Source organism: Dermochelys coriacea, chromosome 3 (assembly GCF_009764565.3).
Source record: "Dermochelys coriacea isolate rDerCor1 chromosome 3, rDerCor1.pri.v4, whole genome shotgun sequence".
NCBI classification, from domain to species: domain Eukaryota; kingdom Metazoa; phylum Chordata; order Testudines; family Dermochelyidae; genus Dermochelys; species Dermochelys coriacea.
In genome coordinates this window covers 57,006,999-57,026,393 of record NC_050070.1, presented here as the reverse complement: position 1 = coordinate 57,026,393, position 19,395 = coordinate 57,006,999, and the positions used below count along the sequence as shown (strand labels likewise).

Sequence of the window (19,395 nt, the reverse complement as noted above, 5' to 3'; positions counted from 1 at the left end):
AAATACAGAGGGCCTGGTTCTGCACAAAGTGAAGTCTGAAGAGAATTTTGTCATTGACTTAAATAAGACCAGAAGCAGATACTACATGAACATCACTCTTCTGTGTTCTTGTTTTCAGGAATGTCACCGGCGGAGGCTGCTGACACTGCATTGAATTATATGAAAACAAGGGTGGGTGGATTAGGAGGTGTCATAGTTGTCAGCAATTCAGGGGACTGGGCAGCAAGATTCTCCACCAAGCAGATGTCTTGGGCTACAGTGAAGGATGACCAGTTGCACTATGGCATTTACACTGGGGAGATACATACGAGCTCTGTATGCAATTCTGGGGATGAAGAAAAGTGGACAGTATAGCAGGACAAAGATCTCAGTCTTCATGGGGCGCAGTGAAAATTGATGTTTATCTTTCTGAAAAGATTTACCCTCTATTAAATGTTCCCAGAATTCACCACATTTTACAAGCAAACTGAAAGAGGCACTGGGCTTAAAAATAATGGATGTGGATATGGTGATCATTTTCAATGTCTCTAGAAAGCACCAGGGCTGGTATTCTCTTTTCAAAAACCAGATAGAGTATAGGTGTGTAAAAGGGCGTCCCCTCATGTCTGGGCCTGGTGCAGATGGCTCTCTTCTAGCCCCTCTGCCGACAGTTGCTCCAGCCCTGTAGTGGTCTGCCTCTTCTTGTGACTCAGCCTCTCCAGCCAGGTCCCACCCCTTCTAGAGTAGTGAAGTCCAACAGATAATCTAATGTCCTTACAAAAGGTCTTCAGCCCTGATTCTGGCCCCCTGTGGTCCTTAGAGCTGCTCATCTCAGAGCTGTCAAAAGTCCTTTTCCACTTATATCAGGGGCTTCATGCCACCTTCTCTGATGGCTAGCAGGGGAACCCAGGTCCTCCCACTACGCTAGGTTCCAGTCCAAGGACCCTACAACCAGCCAAAGTCTACCATGTCAGACTCCTTACTGCTGCCTCTTTGGACTTCTTCCTACCAAGTCTGTCAGCAGGCTTCTCTCACAACTGCTATAAATTCACCCTCCTTTCAGGGCCAGAACTTCCCCCTGGAATCTGCCAGTAAATCTCATACCAAGTGTACAATTTAACCCATCTTCACTTTCATCCCTCCTAAGTTTCTCTTATACAGTCCCTCAGTTAACCACCTGCCAGGGCTCTCTTTCGGGAAGTCCAGATCCTGCCTTTTATCAGAGCTCAGCACATTGAAGCTTGTTCGGTCCTAGCGGCTGCACTGTGTCTCACCTGGCCTCTTTCTAGATTTCTCTACCCATAAGAGGGTCCCAGGGCCAACCTTCTTCCTAGACTTCCTCCTCAACCCTCAGGGTCTTGCTACTCTCTTGTACCTGAGGAGTGAATGCAGAATTCTTCTCTCTCCCTGAAGGTCCCTTCTTTCTTTTTTTTTCTGCTTCCTTTTTAATGGTGCAGCAGCCTCCGCCTATGAGGCTATGACTGCCACCTACAGCAATTTTTGCATAAGGAAAATCTATATCCTCTCACCCAGTCCTGTATCCTTAAAAAAAATCAAAGAAATTCTTTTTTAATACTACCCCACTTTCCAATCCTTTCAGACTACATTCTTTCTCCTTGGGTTTCAGAGTAGCAGCCGTGTTAGTCTGTATTCGCAAAAAGAAAAGGAGTACTTGTGGCACCTTAGAGACTAACAAATTTATTAGAGCATAAGCTTTCGTGAGCTACAGCTCACTTCATCGGATGAAGTGAGCTGTAGCTCACGAAAGCTTATGCTCTAATAAATTTGTTAGTCTCTAAGGTGCCACAAGTACTCCTTTTCTTTCTCCTTGGGTGCGTCTCAGTTCTTCATATAGATTTTTTTCTTTCTATGTAACTGCCCTTGCATTGCCACAGCAGATGCTTGACTGTTTCTTGGACTATAGGTGCCCATAACCCATTTTGTGCTTGTTTAGTAACTATAAATTGTCACTCTGACCTGAATGGTCTGTTAGCCCTCTAAATGTATAGCTACTTCACTTCTTCTATCATAGCTATTAAGTATACCATTATCATCAAGTTTAGGACATATTTCATAGGACCTTTGTTCTTTTTTTCTCTTTGGTCCATAGTTCTTGACATTCCTTCTTAAGTTCTCTCTTAATCAAACTTCTGAAGTCCTGTATACTCAGAGGGCTCTTCATGTCAATCTCATTTTAAGGCATTTTTCACTGCTTTATCTCCCATTTTGGTGACCAGTATCCCAGCAAGCACCAGAATCCACACGATTATGATAGGTATACCCAATTGTACTCTCTTTAGTTAAGAATAATTGATTGAACCAGTGCTGCTTTCCGAGGCTTCCTTTGTAATCACCATTATACTTGATATACCCGTCATAATGGCCACAAAATTGCATAGTCTCATAGGTCTCTTAATTGCAGATTCAGGGATACAAAAGGCCCTTCCAAAGCTGTGTTCTCATCTCTAGAGCAGTCAGTATAGATTTGGCAATGCTGACCCCATTTGCCATGTATAAACTCATGAATTATAGCCGTCGTATTTGATAGTCCTGCTCTTACCTTTGTTGTATCATATAATTTCAAATGCACACCTGGAGAGACAACCATCCAGCCATAGTTTGATTTCCCATGACTAAGATTTTAATTTCTTCTAGACCTTCCTTTTAACCCACCTTTTGACCCTGTTTGCAGGTGGGAGTTTGTGCCTACTTAATTCCCAACTGTCTCGTATATTTGTTTAGTACTCTTATCTTTGCTAGTTCCATTAACCTTCGCTGAAAAGGTTAAATCTAACAATTTCTACCTAAATTTATAGGCATTTCTCAGGTTGCTACCTGCAGCACACACGAGAGATTCCAGAGTTGTAATACTTGCACAACATGTGATTCCCAGAGCTTGGGCTTGGATCTTGGCTCTGATTTAAAAAAAAAAAAAATTTTAAGTGTTGATTTAGAAGTTGATTTAAAGTCTTGGTATCCATAATCTGTAAATGGTCTTATTAATGCCCTTTACAGCATCAACAGTTTGTTCTTATCTGCACCCCGAGTTGTTCCCAGCAATACTTTTAAGCAGATTCATCCTATCGCCATTATACTTGATATACCTGTATATCTGTAACCCTTCCAAGTTAGTTTATTGAACATAACTCCTAAAAATGTAAAATTTTGAACTACCTGATTTTTTCTGTATAGAGAGAGAGGTTCCATTCTTCCCCAGTCTTCCTTTTTGGTGAAGATCATTCCCTTTTTTTGGGCAAATGAGAACCTAAATCCCCAAGTATCTCCCCATTCTGAAATTCCCAAGTGCCTCATTTGTTCTCTCCACAGCTATCTTAAGTCTTCTATATTTGGCCCATATATCACAGTCATCCGCAAATAGACTAATACCTATTCCTGCCTGTATACTCCCCGGGAGATCATGAATAATAATAATAAACACGGTTGGGCTGATAACACTCCCCTGTAAAATGCCATTAGTAAATTTATAAATATTTGACAGACTTGCCCCCACCTGACTTGCATGGTTCTACCACTTAAGCAATCTCTTATCCACCAAAACGTTGTTCCTCTTACTCCAACTGTGGCTAGTTTATACATCAAGCTTCCCTCCATAGCATGTCATACGTTTTTCAGTTTTTCATAGATCTATATGCATGAGGTCTTTGCATAATTTGCTAGGTTTTCCTATCAATATAACCACCGCTTAATTCCATTCTGCTGCCAGTATTCCTTTTCCCCATATTCTGTAATTCAATAAAACAAATGCTCTTCCAGTAGGTGCTTAAGCATTGCATTACATATGCTATTCTTACTTGGGATACTGCATTTTTACTTTAGCCTGTAGCTTTTTTGAGTTCCTGTATGCTGAAATTTTCATTCAGCACAACATCTTTATATTCTACCCTGTCATGTAAGAGCTCACGGTATTTTTCAGCAAACATTTTTTGTTCACCAACCTCCTTTCTCTGATTTTATCACTACTAACTTTTTGGAACTCTTTTGCTAAAATACTCATTTTTCCTAAGTTAGAAATGTCAACTTTATCATTTACTATAAGACTATGTATGAATTTTTGTTTTTACTCCATATCCCATTCATTCTTTTAACTTGTTTCTTTCTCTCTGAAACCTTAGAATTGTTGTTCATTTTCCCACAATATTTCTCCAGTTCTCTTGCATTTTTAATAATCTTTGCACCACTGCTTTACATCTTTTATAATTCATTAAATCCTTGCTATTCATTGTACTTTTTGCTTGTTTGTATATTTGTTTGCTTGTTTGTGTATATTTCTTTAATTGCTGCATGACAATCTTCGTTCCACTAGGGAACTGGATTTCTGAGTTTCTGGCAGTTTGGTGTCTTACATATAGCTAGGTTGGCTGCTGTTACTACTCCCTTTATTGTATGATCATGAAATTCCTCTAGATTATCACTTATACAATTGGATATTAGATATTCAGCACATTTACTGTTAGAAAGGCAAACTGGGGGCTCTAAGGCTCTAGGTAGGAATTTCTTCAGTGTTTTCAACATTACCTTGGCCTCTTTATAGATTGCCCAGCTTCATTTACATTCTATATTGCTTGTTGAAATTCTCAGATCTAAACATACAAAGGGTCTATCCACAGAATTAAACCTACTAGGTGCTCCAGTATCGAGCAATACTAGGCTGTGCAGTTCAACGAACTGTTCCAGGCATTTGTCATTATAACCAGTTTTCCTGCTTCCTCATAATTCATTATGGCTATTAAAATTTCCACAAATAATATCCAGGCCTTTGACACCCTTAACTAACTCTTCCAATTCTAGATTGTCTAGTTTTTTTTAGATGGGTTGTGAATCTTAGTGGTTTGTATAAAGACAGTGCTATTCTGCAGAGGAATCTCAACAGCATTGTACTCAACTTTCGTTTTGTACATCTATGTCAATGTAACTAAGACCTTCCTTTAGAGCAGGAAGCTTCTTTATAGTTGTAGTTATTTCTCTGTCACATCAGATTATATCATATCCTGGAAGTCTAAACATAAGTTCTCACTAACCATGTTTCTTGTATATGTATCACATCAAGGATTTTTTTTCCATTTAAAGTTTCCATTAATACCTGACCATGTGTTGTTAAACTATGTACCAGCAAAATAATAATAATAATAATAATAAAATTAGAAACACTTGCTTAAACTGCATTACTGTACTTTCATTTAAAATTGCATCCGTCTGTTCTATTGAGAGATGGCCTATATGTAAATACTGTTTTGCTACTTTTGGTATTCTTTCAGTCTTCTTTCCTGTCTGCAAAGCGCAATTATTCACTTCTGTCATAAATGCTATACATTTCTCATTGTACTACTTGTAGGAATCTTCATCTGTCCCTCCCCCGCTCTTCTCTCAGTGGCATTTTCCCCCTTCTCCACATTCCACGCTGAATGTGTTTTAGAAGCTTCCACACAGAATATTTTAATTTTTCTGCTCCAGACTTCCTGCAGTTATAATCACCACTCAGTTCCTTTCCCAGCTGGGCTTCATCTTTAATTAAGCCTAACCTACCCTCCTGGTGCAACCAGGTGGGTTGAAAGAAAAGGAGTACTTGTGGCACCTTAGAGACTAACAAATTTATTTGAGCATAAGCTTTCGTGAGCTATAGCTCACTTTCAGAGACAGGATGGGATATATACTTCATCGCAGGTGTCATAAATATAAAGGGAAGAGTAAACACCTTTAAAATCCCTCCTGGCCAGAGGGGAAAACTTTTCACCTGTAAAGGGTTAAGAAACTGGCACCTGACCACAATGACCCATGAGGAGACAAGATACTTTCAAAGCTGGAGGGAGGGAGAAACAAAGGGTCTGTCTATGTGATGCTTTTGCCGGGGACAGAACAGGAAGGGAGTCTTAGAATTTAGTAAGTAATCTAGCTAGATATGCATTAGATTATGATTTCTTTAAATGACTGAGAAATTAGACTGTGCTGAATAGAATGAATATTCTTGTCTTTGTGTCTTTCTTGTAACTTAAGGTTTTGCCTCAAGGGATTCTCTGTTTTGAATCTAATTACCCTGTAAGGTATTTGCCATCCTGATTTTACAGAGGTGATTCTTTTTACCTTTTCTTATATTAAAATTCTTCTTGTAAGAAATTGAATGCTTTTTTTCATTGTTCTTAAGATCCAAGGGTTTGGGTCTGTGGTCATCCCATGCAAATTGGTGAGGATTTTTATCAAGCCTTCCCCTGGCAGGGGGGTGCAAGGTTTTGGTGAGGATTTGGGGGGAAAGACATTCCCAAACAATGTTTTCCCAGTAAACCCAGTCGAACATTTGGTGGTGGTAGTGGAAGTCCAAGGGCAAAGGGTAAAATAGTTTGTACCTTGGGGAAGTTTTAACCTAAGCTGGTAAAAGTAAGCTTAGGAGGTTTTCATGCAGGTCCCCACATTTGTACCCTAGAGTTCAGAGTGGGGAAGGAACCTTGACAGCAGGGCAGTGGCCATGTGTAAGTTTCTGCAAACTCCCAGTTAGCATGCCTCAGTGCTGTGCTAAAAAAGAGGCTATAGGTCACAACAAGAGAGTAGTTCATCTCCATCCCCAGTCTTGGAGACTGCCATACCATTGATGATGAAGTGAACGCCTAACCACTAAAAACTGAGTTTTGACCACCTTTGAACACCCATCATATAGGTAACAACTGTTGGTTACTACCAACTAAGATTCTAAATACAATAGAAGGGTAAAAGACTACCTCATTAGGCACCAGTTCCCAGACACCTTGTGGGAGGGGGAAAGAGAGAGAATGATGCAAAGGAACTGTAGTTCCCTGGTTTGGGGGAAAGCTAACAATAAGGAGCTTTAATTTACTTAATTCACACATGGTAAACCTGGAATTTTTAGAAAAAAAAATCCACGATCTAAAACATTATACTTATAGTTTGAACTGGGGGAATAACATTTTTGCAGTAATTATGATCAAGATGAAAACCAAGCCTCATTAATAGAAACATAACAGCATGCAATCTTCACTGCCTAGATAAGAAGGCAATAGGTACCCTTATCAATACATAGATGAGAAATTCATGATGATTAGGGGGAAAGGAGTTCTCTGAAGCAGTGAAATCATAAAAGCAGATTGTGCCATCACAAATGCAATTGTTTCTGTTAACAAACCTTCCTGATTCAATGCTCATGCTTATTTGCACTGTGTCTAAAGCACTTGGTTAAGTTTGAAGGGCTTTAGATCACAGTGTTATCTTTACCTTGTTCCTACATAATTTTACCATATTAATCCGTTTGACAGTGTGTTTGTAAAGGAAAATCTTTTAGCAAGATTATTTCATAACAAACCTTTATGCAATAATTTTTTCTATTAGCCACACCTATTGTGTATTATTACTGTGTAATTTAATAACCAGTACATCTTTAGCCACTGCTATGACCCATACTTTTTGTGAAATTAGATCAACTAATAGTATGGTAGCAAACTACATGTTCCCTTACAAAATAACCACAATAAAAATAATACATCCTATGCTGTTTTAAAATTCTCTGTCCATATCCTATCTACAGTAAGCAAGCCATGATGCTGAAGTGGCTTATACAGAATGATAGGGTTGCCAATAGTATTTATCCTTGGCACTTTAACCCCCATCTCAATAGAAGTTACAGATGAATGGGGTCTAGTGGCATGTGGACAATTATGGGCCAAGAGTAGATATTCTTATGTACAAAATGTAATCTTTGCTTGCAGGAGAGTATGGAATATCCATGGGCATTATCAGCTGCTTGTGCAATTACAAAGGAGTTTAAGATAAATCTGTTACAAGTCTAACACTGTAGAAGCCCTTCTGTGGAATTTCTATGGAGTTCTGCAGATTTAGGAGGAGCTCTGCTAGACTCGGCAACACTCCACCACCACCTTGACTGTACTTCTTCACGTCCAGATTTTTAATTAAGAAGAAACAATTTTGTGGAGCAGTATAGGGCTAGATTGTGACTTGGGCAACATGCCTGTGCATGGGAGTAGAGAAGAATAACAACTCAGCCCTACATCACATGCCAAGGTTACATTTTGATCAGAGCTGCCATCTTAGAGAGGCTTTCCCAACTTTCCAGCCCTTGGCCTTGGGATGGAGAACACCAGAGATCTCCAGAGAACACAGGTCATTTAAAGTGCTGCAACGTGATGAACATCTGTTGTGTAATTCATTCTCCCTCATTCTTCTCCTAGTGGAGGAAGTGTATGTGCAGTGAAGTGTTTTGATAGGGTTTTTAAAATATGTTGTGTGCTTAGATTACAGAAGGAAAGATTGAAGAAGTGTAGCTTGCATTTGGAAGGGGGTGAGGTTTGGGATGGTCCTTAGACTGAGGAACAAACTCCATACTGTTCAAGGTTGGCCCTGGAGAAAGTTCTCTCTCCTGCACAGACAAGGTTCACACTTTTGGTAGGAAGCTCTATTGTGCCTGATGAGTACAATTGTTGACCAGTCCTCATTCTGAAGCTTTAGGCAATTAGGCTCAATTTAGGCAATTTTTAGTAGCCAAGCATTTTCAGTTTCCCTCCAACCCCAGTCCCTTCCTCATAGTCTCTTCTGCATCTCCTAGCATCCATCCTTGTGGCCAATGTGCTGATCCAGGCTTTCTCCATTGGAGCTGGATTGCGCCATCAAGCTGGTTGTAACTGGGCACCCAGACTGCTTTCTGGGCTGATCTCTCAGCTTTCATGTCACTCTAGTGTGGGAATGTTGGCACTGCGCACTAAGCCCAGCCTCTGGCTCTGTTTTGAGCCCATGTACAAATTAGTGTGACTTGGGGCAGCAAGCACTCAGGACCCGGGTCCTAGGACCCTGCTGGGGATGGGGGTGGTTCAGTGTCAGAGTCTCATTGTGACTCAGGTCAAAGCCCTGTCATTTTGCAGTGCAAACGCAGCCCAAACCACAGACCTCAGTCAGACCTAATGCAGTATGGACACGTAAGAAGGCTGTGAGACCCAGGTCCAGCAATGGTAAGCCCATGTTTACAATGCACCATGGACACTCAAGCCTGGGCTTGGAAACACTGAGTCCACAAGCCTGGGTCCCACAGATCTGGGTTTACAATGCAGTGTAGACCTACCCTGTGTGGCCTCCTGAACCACCAGCAGCACTAGCACATGCACCTGGGGCTTTCTTCAAGCCAACCAATTGGTCTGGATCTGACTAGGTGTCCCATAATTAATCATCTATCTGTAAGGGGACTGTTGCCCCCTTACTAACATTCAGTGGGGGAGTTTTAGTTTTAGAGTTGCTAGCTCTCAGTATTAAAAGGGGGAAGGGTCAAAGTGGAATCAGGACCCTGAGACTGACAGTCCCTAGGACCAATGGGGAGAGGCCAATGCTCCTGAATGACAGGGTAGGCAGGCTAATCAGGAAGTCAGGAGGCCAGGGGGTCCTATCCTCTATGTGAGCTGGAATTGCCTGTGTCAGACACAATGGGGCCGAACTAAGGAGAAAGCAGGGCCCAAGCTGAGCTGGGGAGCAGAGCTGTTCCAGATCCAGAGGGATCAGAAAAGCAGCCCAGAGAGAGCAGACCCTGTCTTGGGAGCTGAGCTGCAGCTCCAAAGCCAGAGGCACAGCCCAGAGAGAGCAGACTTGCCCTGGAAGGAGAGCTGCAGCAACCAGAGCCAGAGGGGCCCGAAAAGCAGCCCACGAAGCAAGTCAGTGCTGGGAGCAGAGTCACAGGAGCAGCCTGCAGAGCAGACCTGTCCTGGGAGCAGAGCTGTAGCAACCAGAGCGAGAGGGGCCAGAGAAGCAGCCCAGGGAGCTGGAGGCAGAGCAGCAGCCATGCTGAGACAGAGTGGAGCTGGGGCTGAGGCTGAGGCTGGAGCACTGTGGAGCCTGGTGTCATGAGCAGCTGGGGAGAGTGAGGGGGGACCCTGGGCAGTGGGCCCAGCACAGGGAGATGCCTCAGCCAGGAGGCTCTGCAGGCCAGACTCAAAGGGGGAGTGTTAACCCCGACAGGGCACAGGCAATGCTGGGAAGAAGGGCCCTGCCACCTAGAGCCTGAGAGCTTGTGGCCACCACCAGAGCGAGTGTCCAACCCACAGCATCCCTGCAGCACAGCCAGGGCCTGAGAAGAAGGCCTGGGACTTACAAGGAATTTGTTAGTCTCTAAGGTGCCACAAGTACTCCTTTTCTTTTTAAGGAACAGACTGTGAACTGCCCTGACATTCCAGAGACACTGTTGTTATGTTCCCTGCCACGGAGCGGATTGATGTGTTTCCTTTAACCTTTCCCATTATTCTTTTTAAAATTAATTGTTGATTAAGTAACTTGCATTTGCTTCAAATTGTATGTAATGGTCAGTGGGTCAGAGAAGTGCCCAGTGCAGAGAGAGTTACCCTGGAGTGGGGACACCCTAGCCCCTGTCCTAGGTGACCACAGCAGGGTTGGGGGTTGAGGCCCCCAGGAATCCTGAGCACAGCCTTGTTGGGGTTACAAGGACTCTGCCTGACAGGAGAGTGGAAGGGGAGTCCTCAAGGGCAGGGAGGCCACTGTGTTACACTAATAAAAATGATACCAACAGGATCTTGTAAGAGGGACAAGGCAAATTGCCACGTTTATTGTAAATACAACAAAATATTCCTATATGCAATTTCTATATACATCCATTCACAAACACAGACATTCACACACAGGTTCTACATAAAGGTTGTTATAGTTATCAGCCTAGATGTTGCTTGCGCCAAGTCACTGGCCAGGTGGCCTGGACACGAGAGTGGAGCCGAGTCGTCAGATGCGCATCCGATGCTCCTGGAAGGTGGTCATAGAACCAGACTCAAAGAACACAGTCCCTGGACCCAATTTTTATAGGTCTCTGGTTCAATACAAGTCTATGGAAGTTGCTTCATCATGCTGAATTTACAATTGAGATGACCATCAATCAGCAGATGGTACATCCATGATGGCTAGGTGTTATATTCTTGTTCTTCCTTGATGTGTTTCGGGTGGATTCCGGTTCACCCTCCGGGAGTCATCCAGTTATCTCCACTTTGCCCATTCTTCGGCCCATCAATATCAAGGTTGAAATTCTTAGGATTAGGCTGGCACCGTTTACTAACCAATTATTTCCCTGCTTCAGGCTCTCAATTCCATGCACTCATCATTCATTCTTTTACTTAACACCACAATCTATGACTCGTGATTCATTTAACAAGTTTTATCCCACTATCTATTTTTCCCTCTTCCGATACCAAGATTTACATAGGCATGACAAGGGGCCCCTGTGGGGGAAGAGCATCAGGGTGTTGTTTTAAAGAATAGCATTGTTTCCTTAAAGTTCTTATCACTTTCCAGCACAGACTCTTTGTCCTGTACCGGCCTGAAATAATTAGCACTTTGGCCTTGCATTTGTTACAGAGTGAAATTCAACAGAATGGAACTGATGTTCATACCTTTTTACAATACCTATATACTCTTTTGTCTATCTTTATTTCTACTACTATATAATTCTATCATACTTATATAACTTTGAGGGCAACCTAACAACTGGGTAAAAGAAGTGGTAGCAAGGACTCATATCCTTTTGCTAGCTCACTTCACTGGGGTAGTGCAGAAGCCAGGAAAGTTCCCCACAACAGCGGGACTATTCCCCCGCTTACATATCTCCACTAGAACAGAGCTACACTCCTCTCTGAAGCAACATTCCCCTCTTCTAATGGGAAGGGGGCTGGCACCAGGAAGTCAGGAGTAGGGCTTCCTGTTAGCTCTTTAGCAAATCAGGGCTCTGGGGATGGAGAGGCCAATGCCTCCTCTCTTCCCACCCCCTAATCATCGAGCATTTGTGGGGATGCAGGCCTAATCATCTGACAGCAGTGCTGCTGGCAATGTGGAGTGTGGGCTCAGCAGTGGGCTGCCTGCTTCTTGAGTCTGGACACACAACTGCATTGCCTGTTCAAATCTCCCTCCTAGCTTCCAGAGGTACACCATCTTTTCTTCAGGGCTGTACCTGTCTTGTCTTTGATGATTAAGAGTCTTCATAGTCACAGGTTTCCTGCCTCAAAGAGGTTCCATTCTGAAAAAAAACAATGTAGAAATAAAAGATCATAGGAGGTAACAAAAAAGCAACGCAAAAAAACAATGAGATTGAGTGTGTTTTGTTACGTCCATCAGTAATTTTTCCAATTTGTTGAGTTTGGGGTTTGATTTTTTTAGTTACTCATAAGTTAATTCTTCTTTGGAGGGGAAGTAAAAGAGATACTGGGTGTGAATTTCAGTCTCCCAGATATGATTTCCAAATGACATTGACACAGATCTTGGCACAATCTCAATGGCACTGGCTATTTTGTTTGCTTCTCCCCTGATATTCTTCTAGAATAAATACTTGCTGTCGGTGAAATTTCAAATCTTGGTTACACCAGGACAACAGTACTTCCACTGAAGTCTAATAATCATGCCAATGGAAGTGAAATCAGACTTGGGCCCGCATGCTCAAGGTCAGGCTCTTCAGAAGAATTAGTCTGCCCCATATTGCTGTGAGATATAAGATAGGTAGGTGGGAAAGTATGCTGTAAAAAAAAAAAAAGAGTGCTAAATTAAGTCCACTCTACCCACAGATATGTGGAAAACAGCAAACTGTGTAATCACAGGTATTGTCACAGAGACCCAGAAGAGTAGCTAATGCACTAGGAAATGAGTAAATCCATAAAAGGGAAGGGAAATAGATGGCAGTGGACCTCACAAAAAAAGCAGGGTCAAGGATATGTGGATGAGCAAAGAGGCAGGCTACATCAGTCTGGCACCAAGATTGCAGATATATTAGGGGCTTGCTCAGGGTATGTCTACCTTGCCAGTGAAGGTGTGACTACAGCTCAGATAGGCCTACTGTGCAACCTTTAATCTAGATAGCCTGCATAACAATAGTAGTGTAGTTGTGGTGACACAGGCTAGCAAACTGAGTATGTTCCCAGGCTCCCTTGTGGACTTGTACCTGGGAGCTTCGCTTGTGCTAAAGCCCAGCCTGCCATGTTTAGGCTACTTTTGCTACCTAAACTAAAGCTAGTGTGGGTACGTCCACCACATTTTCACCTGTAATACAGACATACCCTCACAGCAGGCAGAGTCCTGCCCCTCACAGTGTGCGTAACAGTGTAGACATACAAAGTATGGGGGAGGAGAATCTCATTTTCCCTCCCACTGCACTCAGTAGTCTCATCCACCAGTGCACCGGACACATGCAAACACCCAGCACTTATGTAAATGAGCTTACTAGAGCTAGTGCTGACCTTGAGTTATTTTTCACCAGTTTCACAGGGTAACATTCCTGCCCTTTGCCAATCAAAATTCTCCATTTTCAGGGCTTCTGGGTTTCTTGCAGTACCCGAGTAGCTACTTTTCTGCTGAGAACATTATAATCATCTAATGTGTCAGAGCTCACGAGCTAGCATGCAGCCTATACTTTTGATCTTTTTTTGCTAGCGCTTTACTATAACTTAAACCACGTAATGCATGGTAGTGTGTAGCTCATTAAAAACATATCTGCTGCCAAACATAATGGCCACGTTCTGTTATGTCTGCTTCTCAACACAGATCACCATGAACACATCACCCCCATGTACCTCTCTAGACCAGCTCCTCATTAAACATAGAGATCAATTAAAGGTTTCTGTCCTGATGTTCAAAGCCATTCGTGGGATTGGCCCTAGCTACCTAATCCTCCAGCCATGACCTACTACAACCGCCATGTTACATTGGAACCATTACATTGTTGACAAGAGACCCTGCCGGGTGCAGGAGAAAGAGCTTTCACAGGCACTGAACTCATTCCTGAAGTGATCAGAATGTCTGAAGAATACGCACATGCGCACACACCAAGAGTTTTGGAATAATTACAATAAAATCCGCATAAACCAAGCTTTTTTCCTACAAATTGGGAAGGAAGAGAGTGTGCAACCCCCTGATCCATGCATAGAGGGTTCTCCACATGGAAAAGAGGATTTAAGCAGGGAGTTGGACTAGGTGACCTCCTGAGGTCCCTTCCAACCTTGATATTCTATGATTAGGTGTCATCCATACTGTGATCCAAGGACCCCTTGAGGCCAACTGGCAGAAGGCACGTGGGGTGCAAAGGGTTTTACAGGGATCCCCTGGCATAGATATCTGCATAACAGTTCATAGAAGGATGGCATATGGGTGTCTACTGATAGACAATAGCCCATTGGTTGTCGTAATTGAAAAATGTACATACAGATAATATTTAAGGAGTTATATCTCTATACTAAAATTTATGTTCTTAAGGTCTTGGATTTAAGGCAGATCACCAGGAAGTGACATACCTCAGAAATGTTCCTTTCCAGCAGGAGGTAACAGACCCCTATCTCCCTCTCTAGTCATTGTGCATTATATGCCTCCCAGTGTATGCCTGCTTGCATACTGAGCCACAGGCAAATAAGAAATCTCCAAGATGAAACAAACAGCGCGGAGGGGGTGTTCCTGTTTATGAATAAAGACAAAGGATTGTTCTGGTATATCTTGGGGGTGCAAGAAAACACAAGGGAGGCAAGAGGACAGTGTGTCTGTCTCATGAAAGGAGGGCCACAGCCAAATCTGACTGTAAAGCGCTGCAAGGTTTTTGGGTGAGCAATACTTCGTTAGACATGTGTGTTAAGCAGATTGGTGATCTGAGGTGGAATTGATAAGCTGGGGTACAGTTGCTTTGGAAACAATGAATCTGCGAATACTGTGAGTGTCCACTGGACATGGGGAGACACTTGAAGGGCTCAAGGCTGCAAATGGCTAACCTATAGAGAGACTGGAGGGTCTGCGAGGCCTAGCAGACAGTGTCTGATTTGCCTCAGGCTAGTGGAATTGGGGAGTTGAGCACCCACACCCCAGCAGGCAGACAAGGCTTCCTCCCGCTAATGACAGATGGTTGAAAGGTGCCTCAGAACCTTAGGTACCGCCAGGAAGCATTGCACATATGGGTGGAGGAGGTGGAATTGGATTGATGGGAGAAAACTAGCAATGTTTCCTTCCTTCCTGATGTCCTGCCTTGCAGAAGATGTTAATAATAATAACCACAGCCCTACTGTTCCAAAAAGGATGTGCAAGGAGTACTAAACAAATCTGAAACCTTGAGTCCAAGTGCACAAAACGATCTACATTAAATAATCTTTACAACTCCTCCGTGAGGTAGCTCAATTTTATCATCACCATTTTACAGATGGGGAAACAGATGCAGGGAGATTAAATAATTTGCCAGAGATCGCACAGGACATCAGCAGCAGATTCAGAATTAGAATTCTGAGTTCCTGGCTTCCGTAGTCCTAAATTCAGTTCACTAGATTACGCTGCTTCTATTGAAAATGCTCAGACAAGTAGCTCTTGATGCATCAAAGGAAACAGTAACTCATAAATTATCAATGAGTTGCACAGTGGTTTAGTTGCACAATTTCCATTATTTGTGTGTGCCTCATACTTTTGGTAATTACTGTATATTTATAATAAAACCCAATTATAGCCTGAGGCATATTGCAGGCTTTTTTATTATTTAATTAGAAAGAAAGAAGCTTAGTTATGATACAGGCTCTTGTCAGTTTGAGAGCAGCAAACATATTTCTTCAAAGCAACTTTTGCTACAGTTGGGTTACAAAGACTACATTTAGTCCTAAACCACAGTAACTCACCTCTTTCTATTTTTTTGTTCAAATTAGAAGTTGGAGAAAGGGACAGTTCCTGTGAATCCAATTTTCAAATGTAAATGCCTTAACAAGGTCACTGAATTCCACATTTGGCTACTCAAATTGGCTCACCTGGAATAGGCAATTACGCATTTAAATGATGAATTAAGTACACGGAGGAAGATTTAGATGCATCCACATTTGAAAAGGAGGCTCCCAGTATCCAAGATTACACAGAGTCATTGCCAATGATTAGTGACAGATTATCATCATTTTTGTGCATTCTAGATATCCAGTTGAGGCTGAAGAAGGCCAGTCATTCCTACTTAAATGGAGTATGTAAAACATGTCAGGTGAAACCTGGGAAGACTGTATTTTTGTTTTTAAAATAGGCTGGGTTTTTTTTTTAACAATATTCCCCCCACCCTTGTTTGTTACTTGGTGCAGTAGCACAATGTAATTTGTCCGAGAGCCAAAACTGGAGACATGCTGAATATGTGAATACTAAGGAAGTGGTTTCCTTAGCAATAACAGGCTTGTGAAAGTCAAAACTTCCTTTCCTCCTCATGTGACCTTTTTCAAAGCAATTCAGATAAGGGACAATAGAATTGAATTCCAAGCACCCACAGCATGAATTGCTAAACAATGATTCTCCAAGTAGCCAAATTACTTCAGCTTTTTCTTAAGGGGAAATTGCCTTTTATTTACAGATTTCCAGTTACTTTTAATTTTCTTCTGAAATCAAAATAGCCTAAAGCATACAAATAAATGTGCAAGAAGCTACCAAATACCAGCTCTTGCTGCTAAGCACCAAATACAAAACTTTTGTTAAACACAAGATTCTAAATCTTTCCTGTTGAAAAGCAAGGATCATATAGTACCTTTACGAACCACTATTAGTGGCTGAACCTCCATGAGTTTAATTTCTATTATCAATAGCATTTTATTCAGAAGTAAATAAGCTTTGTGCAGGGACCTAAGTGGGAGATAGACTCCATCTCACCCCACCACCAGGCTGCAGCTGCTGTTCCAACCTGGAATACTTGTTACAGACCATCCACATCATTAAGCAAAGAGAGAAAGGATCTCAGCCCAGGGAATACTAATTATAGCTACAAGCATTTACATAGTGCCTGCTGTCCAGGGATCCCAAGACACGAATAAAGAATTAAGCCTGAACTCCTTGTTGAGGTAGGAAAATATTATTATCCTCATTTCACAGAAAGGGAAACAAAGTTGTTACTTGTCCAAAGGTCATAAAGGAAGTCCCCTTAGAGCTGGAGATAGAACCCACATGTCCTGACTGTAGTAAAACTCATGAAAGAGAGAGATGCTTGGCTATCACAAATATAAAGCAGGTTCTTTAATTTGGCTGTTCGATGCAGAACGTAGTTCTTCCTGGCTCTCTAGTTCACAGGCTAACTAACGACAGCCTATCCTGCCTAAGATCTCCCTATGAAATGGCCTATAATTTACAGTCATGGAGGGGATTGCTGAATACACTGAAATGACCTCCATCTTGCATTTTTGCCAGAGGGCTTTCCCTCCCCTTCCAGGCTTTAGAAACCCTGCCAAATTGGGGTGGAGTTTCTTAAGGACAAGGACAAGCCTATAAAAGGTGGGTCAGCAGAGGTAAATGTTTGAGTTTGAAGCCAGTCCCATTGTATAAGATGGAAGAATGAGCAGGGGATAATCCATCTGAAGATTTCTGTATGGAATTGTGGGGAGGAGGAAACAGAGATCCGTGCTTTAGCCACACAATGCCCAGCTCAAGCATGAATGATGGGGAAGTAGGCAAGCCAACTGCTCCATAAGGATTTGATTCAGAGTTGCATGGTGGTGTTTTTGTACCAGTTACATGAGCACAGAGAAGCCATAGGGTGGATATAAGGCTCTCCTGGTGAGTACTACTGCACAGGGGACCTTTCCACCAAGCACATAATCTGGTGGTCCAAGCCTGCCACATGAGCACTCAATGCAAAGGGCTTTCTGGGGTAGGCAAAGAGCATGAGGAGGCAGCACAAGTTAGAATCACAAAAATCAGAAATATAGGGCTGGAAGGGATCTCAGAAGGTGATCCACTCTATCCCCTTGCAGTGAGGCAGGACCAAGGGCTGCTCTCAGAATTTCCCTAACCTGCATTAGTGCAAAATTGGCCCTCAGAGGCATAAAATACAAAGGTACACGACACCTCCCCTGGGTCCTTGCATTATCCCTACTAGTGGTACAGGGAGTTATTGGGCTCAATATAGATAGCTGTGTGAAATGCTATGGACTGTGATATATAGGCAGTCAGAATAGATTCTCTAATGTTCCCTCTGGTCTTAAAAAACTATGAATCTATGAACCAAAATGTTTACAAAGTGGAAGCAGGCAGGAGACTAGTCACTCTCATTAAGATGGGAGGGCAAGATGTGGTGGGGCACCTGAATTGCTGCCCATCACAGTTCAAATCTAAGGAAAGCGATTGGGGGGGCTGTGTAAAATAATGAGGTGAGGCCTTTGTGGGGACCTCTGTTATAGGGATATCCCATTATTTCCTGTGCATGCCGATAGGGTTAATGGCAGGGTTGTGGGAAGAGGGATGTTGGTGAGGGAAGGGGACTTGAGTCCAACTTCAAGAACTTGGGCTGTGGCTTGCAATGGAAAATGGACACTGAAACCTTGCTCAGTTCAAGTGGCCTGTGTTCCTGATGAAAATCTTTCATAGCCCTGCCCAGGTCACTTCTATTTCTAACTCCTATGAAAATGTCACTAGCACTTTTATATATTTCTTCCAAAGACTGATAGATTAGCAGCACAGCACTGTTCTTCTGCTTGTTATTGACTGCATCCAGAATGGCAGTTCTTCAGTGAACAGGGAGTGCTGCAAGACCTGGGTCATGTTCTTTCTAGACAAGCTTACTAGGCATGAGTTTTTTGTACATGAATTTCAGTGTGTTTTTGCTAACGTTTGAAATGACACAACTGATCTGTGAATAAAAACACAAGTTAATTAAAGCATTTCACCAATAAAACTCTGAAAGAGATTTAAGAGGACTTCAGTGTAATGTTACATTTATTTATTATTGAGGTGCAGGTCACAGCTCTATATAGTTAAAATCACACAGAGTTTTTAATGTGGATATAATATATATATACCAGGGGGTCCTTTGAAGTGAGAGCAGTGCAGCATGTGATTGGATAGGCCAATGAGTAGAGGCGGAGGAGTGAGATGGGTTGAATCACCCATTTTAGCTGTGTGTGGGGCCCAGCTTCAAAACACATGCAGGCTTCCAATGGCTGGTGAGAGGAAGGCAGCTGGGAGACTCAGAGAGGTAGGTAGCTAGCTAGCTAACTGGTGAGTATCTCTGGGGAACTTCTGTCTTATTGTTGTTGATTACCTTTGCGAGACAAAAGAGGAGCACTTTCTGTGCTTGAAACTTGCCACTGAGTTTGGTAGGACTCCAGGCTGGTTACTGCATCTAGGCTTGGTTGCTGACTGGGCTAAGGTGATCTGAAGGTAGGTGTATTAGCACCTGCTTTCTAACAGGGAGTCCTTGGAAATGAGAGCAGTGCAGCTTGTGATTGGATCGGACAGCAATTAGAGGTGGCTGAGTGAGAGGAGTTGAGTCACTCATTCCAGCTGTGTGTGGATCGTAGCTTTCAAAACTAGGCAGGTTGCCAGTGACTGGTAAGACAAAAGCAGCTGGGAGACTAAAGCAGTTAACTAGCTGTGTTCGCCAGCAGAAGAAGGCAGGGAGGTAGGGTTGTTTGTCGTTTTTTCTTTCCTTTTCTTGCA

The 19,395-nt window shown here is 42.6% G+C and overlaps 1 protein-coding gene across 3 annotated transcripts in view; it reads left to right on the top strand.

Annotated features, from left to right (window-relative positions):
* The window catches only part of ASRGL1 (asparaginase and isoaspartyl peptidase 1), a 38,483-nt gene extending 33,326 nt beyond the window's left edge, over positions 1 to 5,157 (top strand). For all 3 annotated transcript variants that reach the window (XM_038395985.2, XM_043510455.1, XM_038395986.2), the window contains exon 7: positions 119 to 5,157. In XM_038395985.2, coding sequence (XP_038251913.1) covers positions 119 to 354 — 236 coding nt within the window. In that variant the 3' untranslated portion in view covers positions 355 to 5,157. The remainder of the gene's footprint in view (positions 1 to 118) is intronic.
* The last annotated feature ends 14,238 nt before the right edge of the window (positions 5,158 to 19,395 follow it).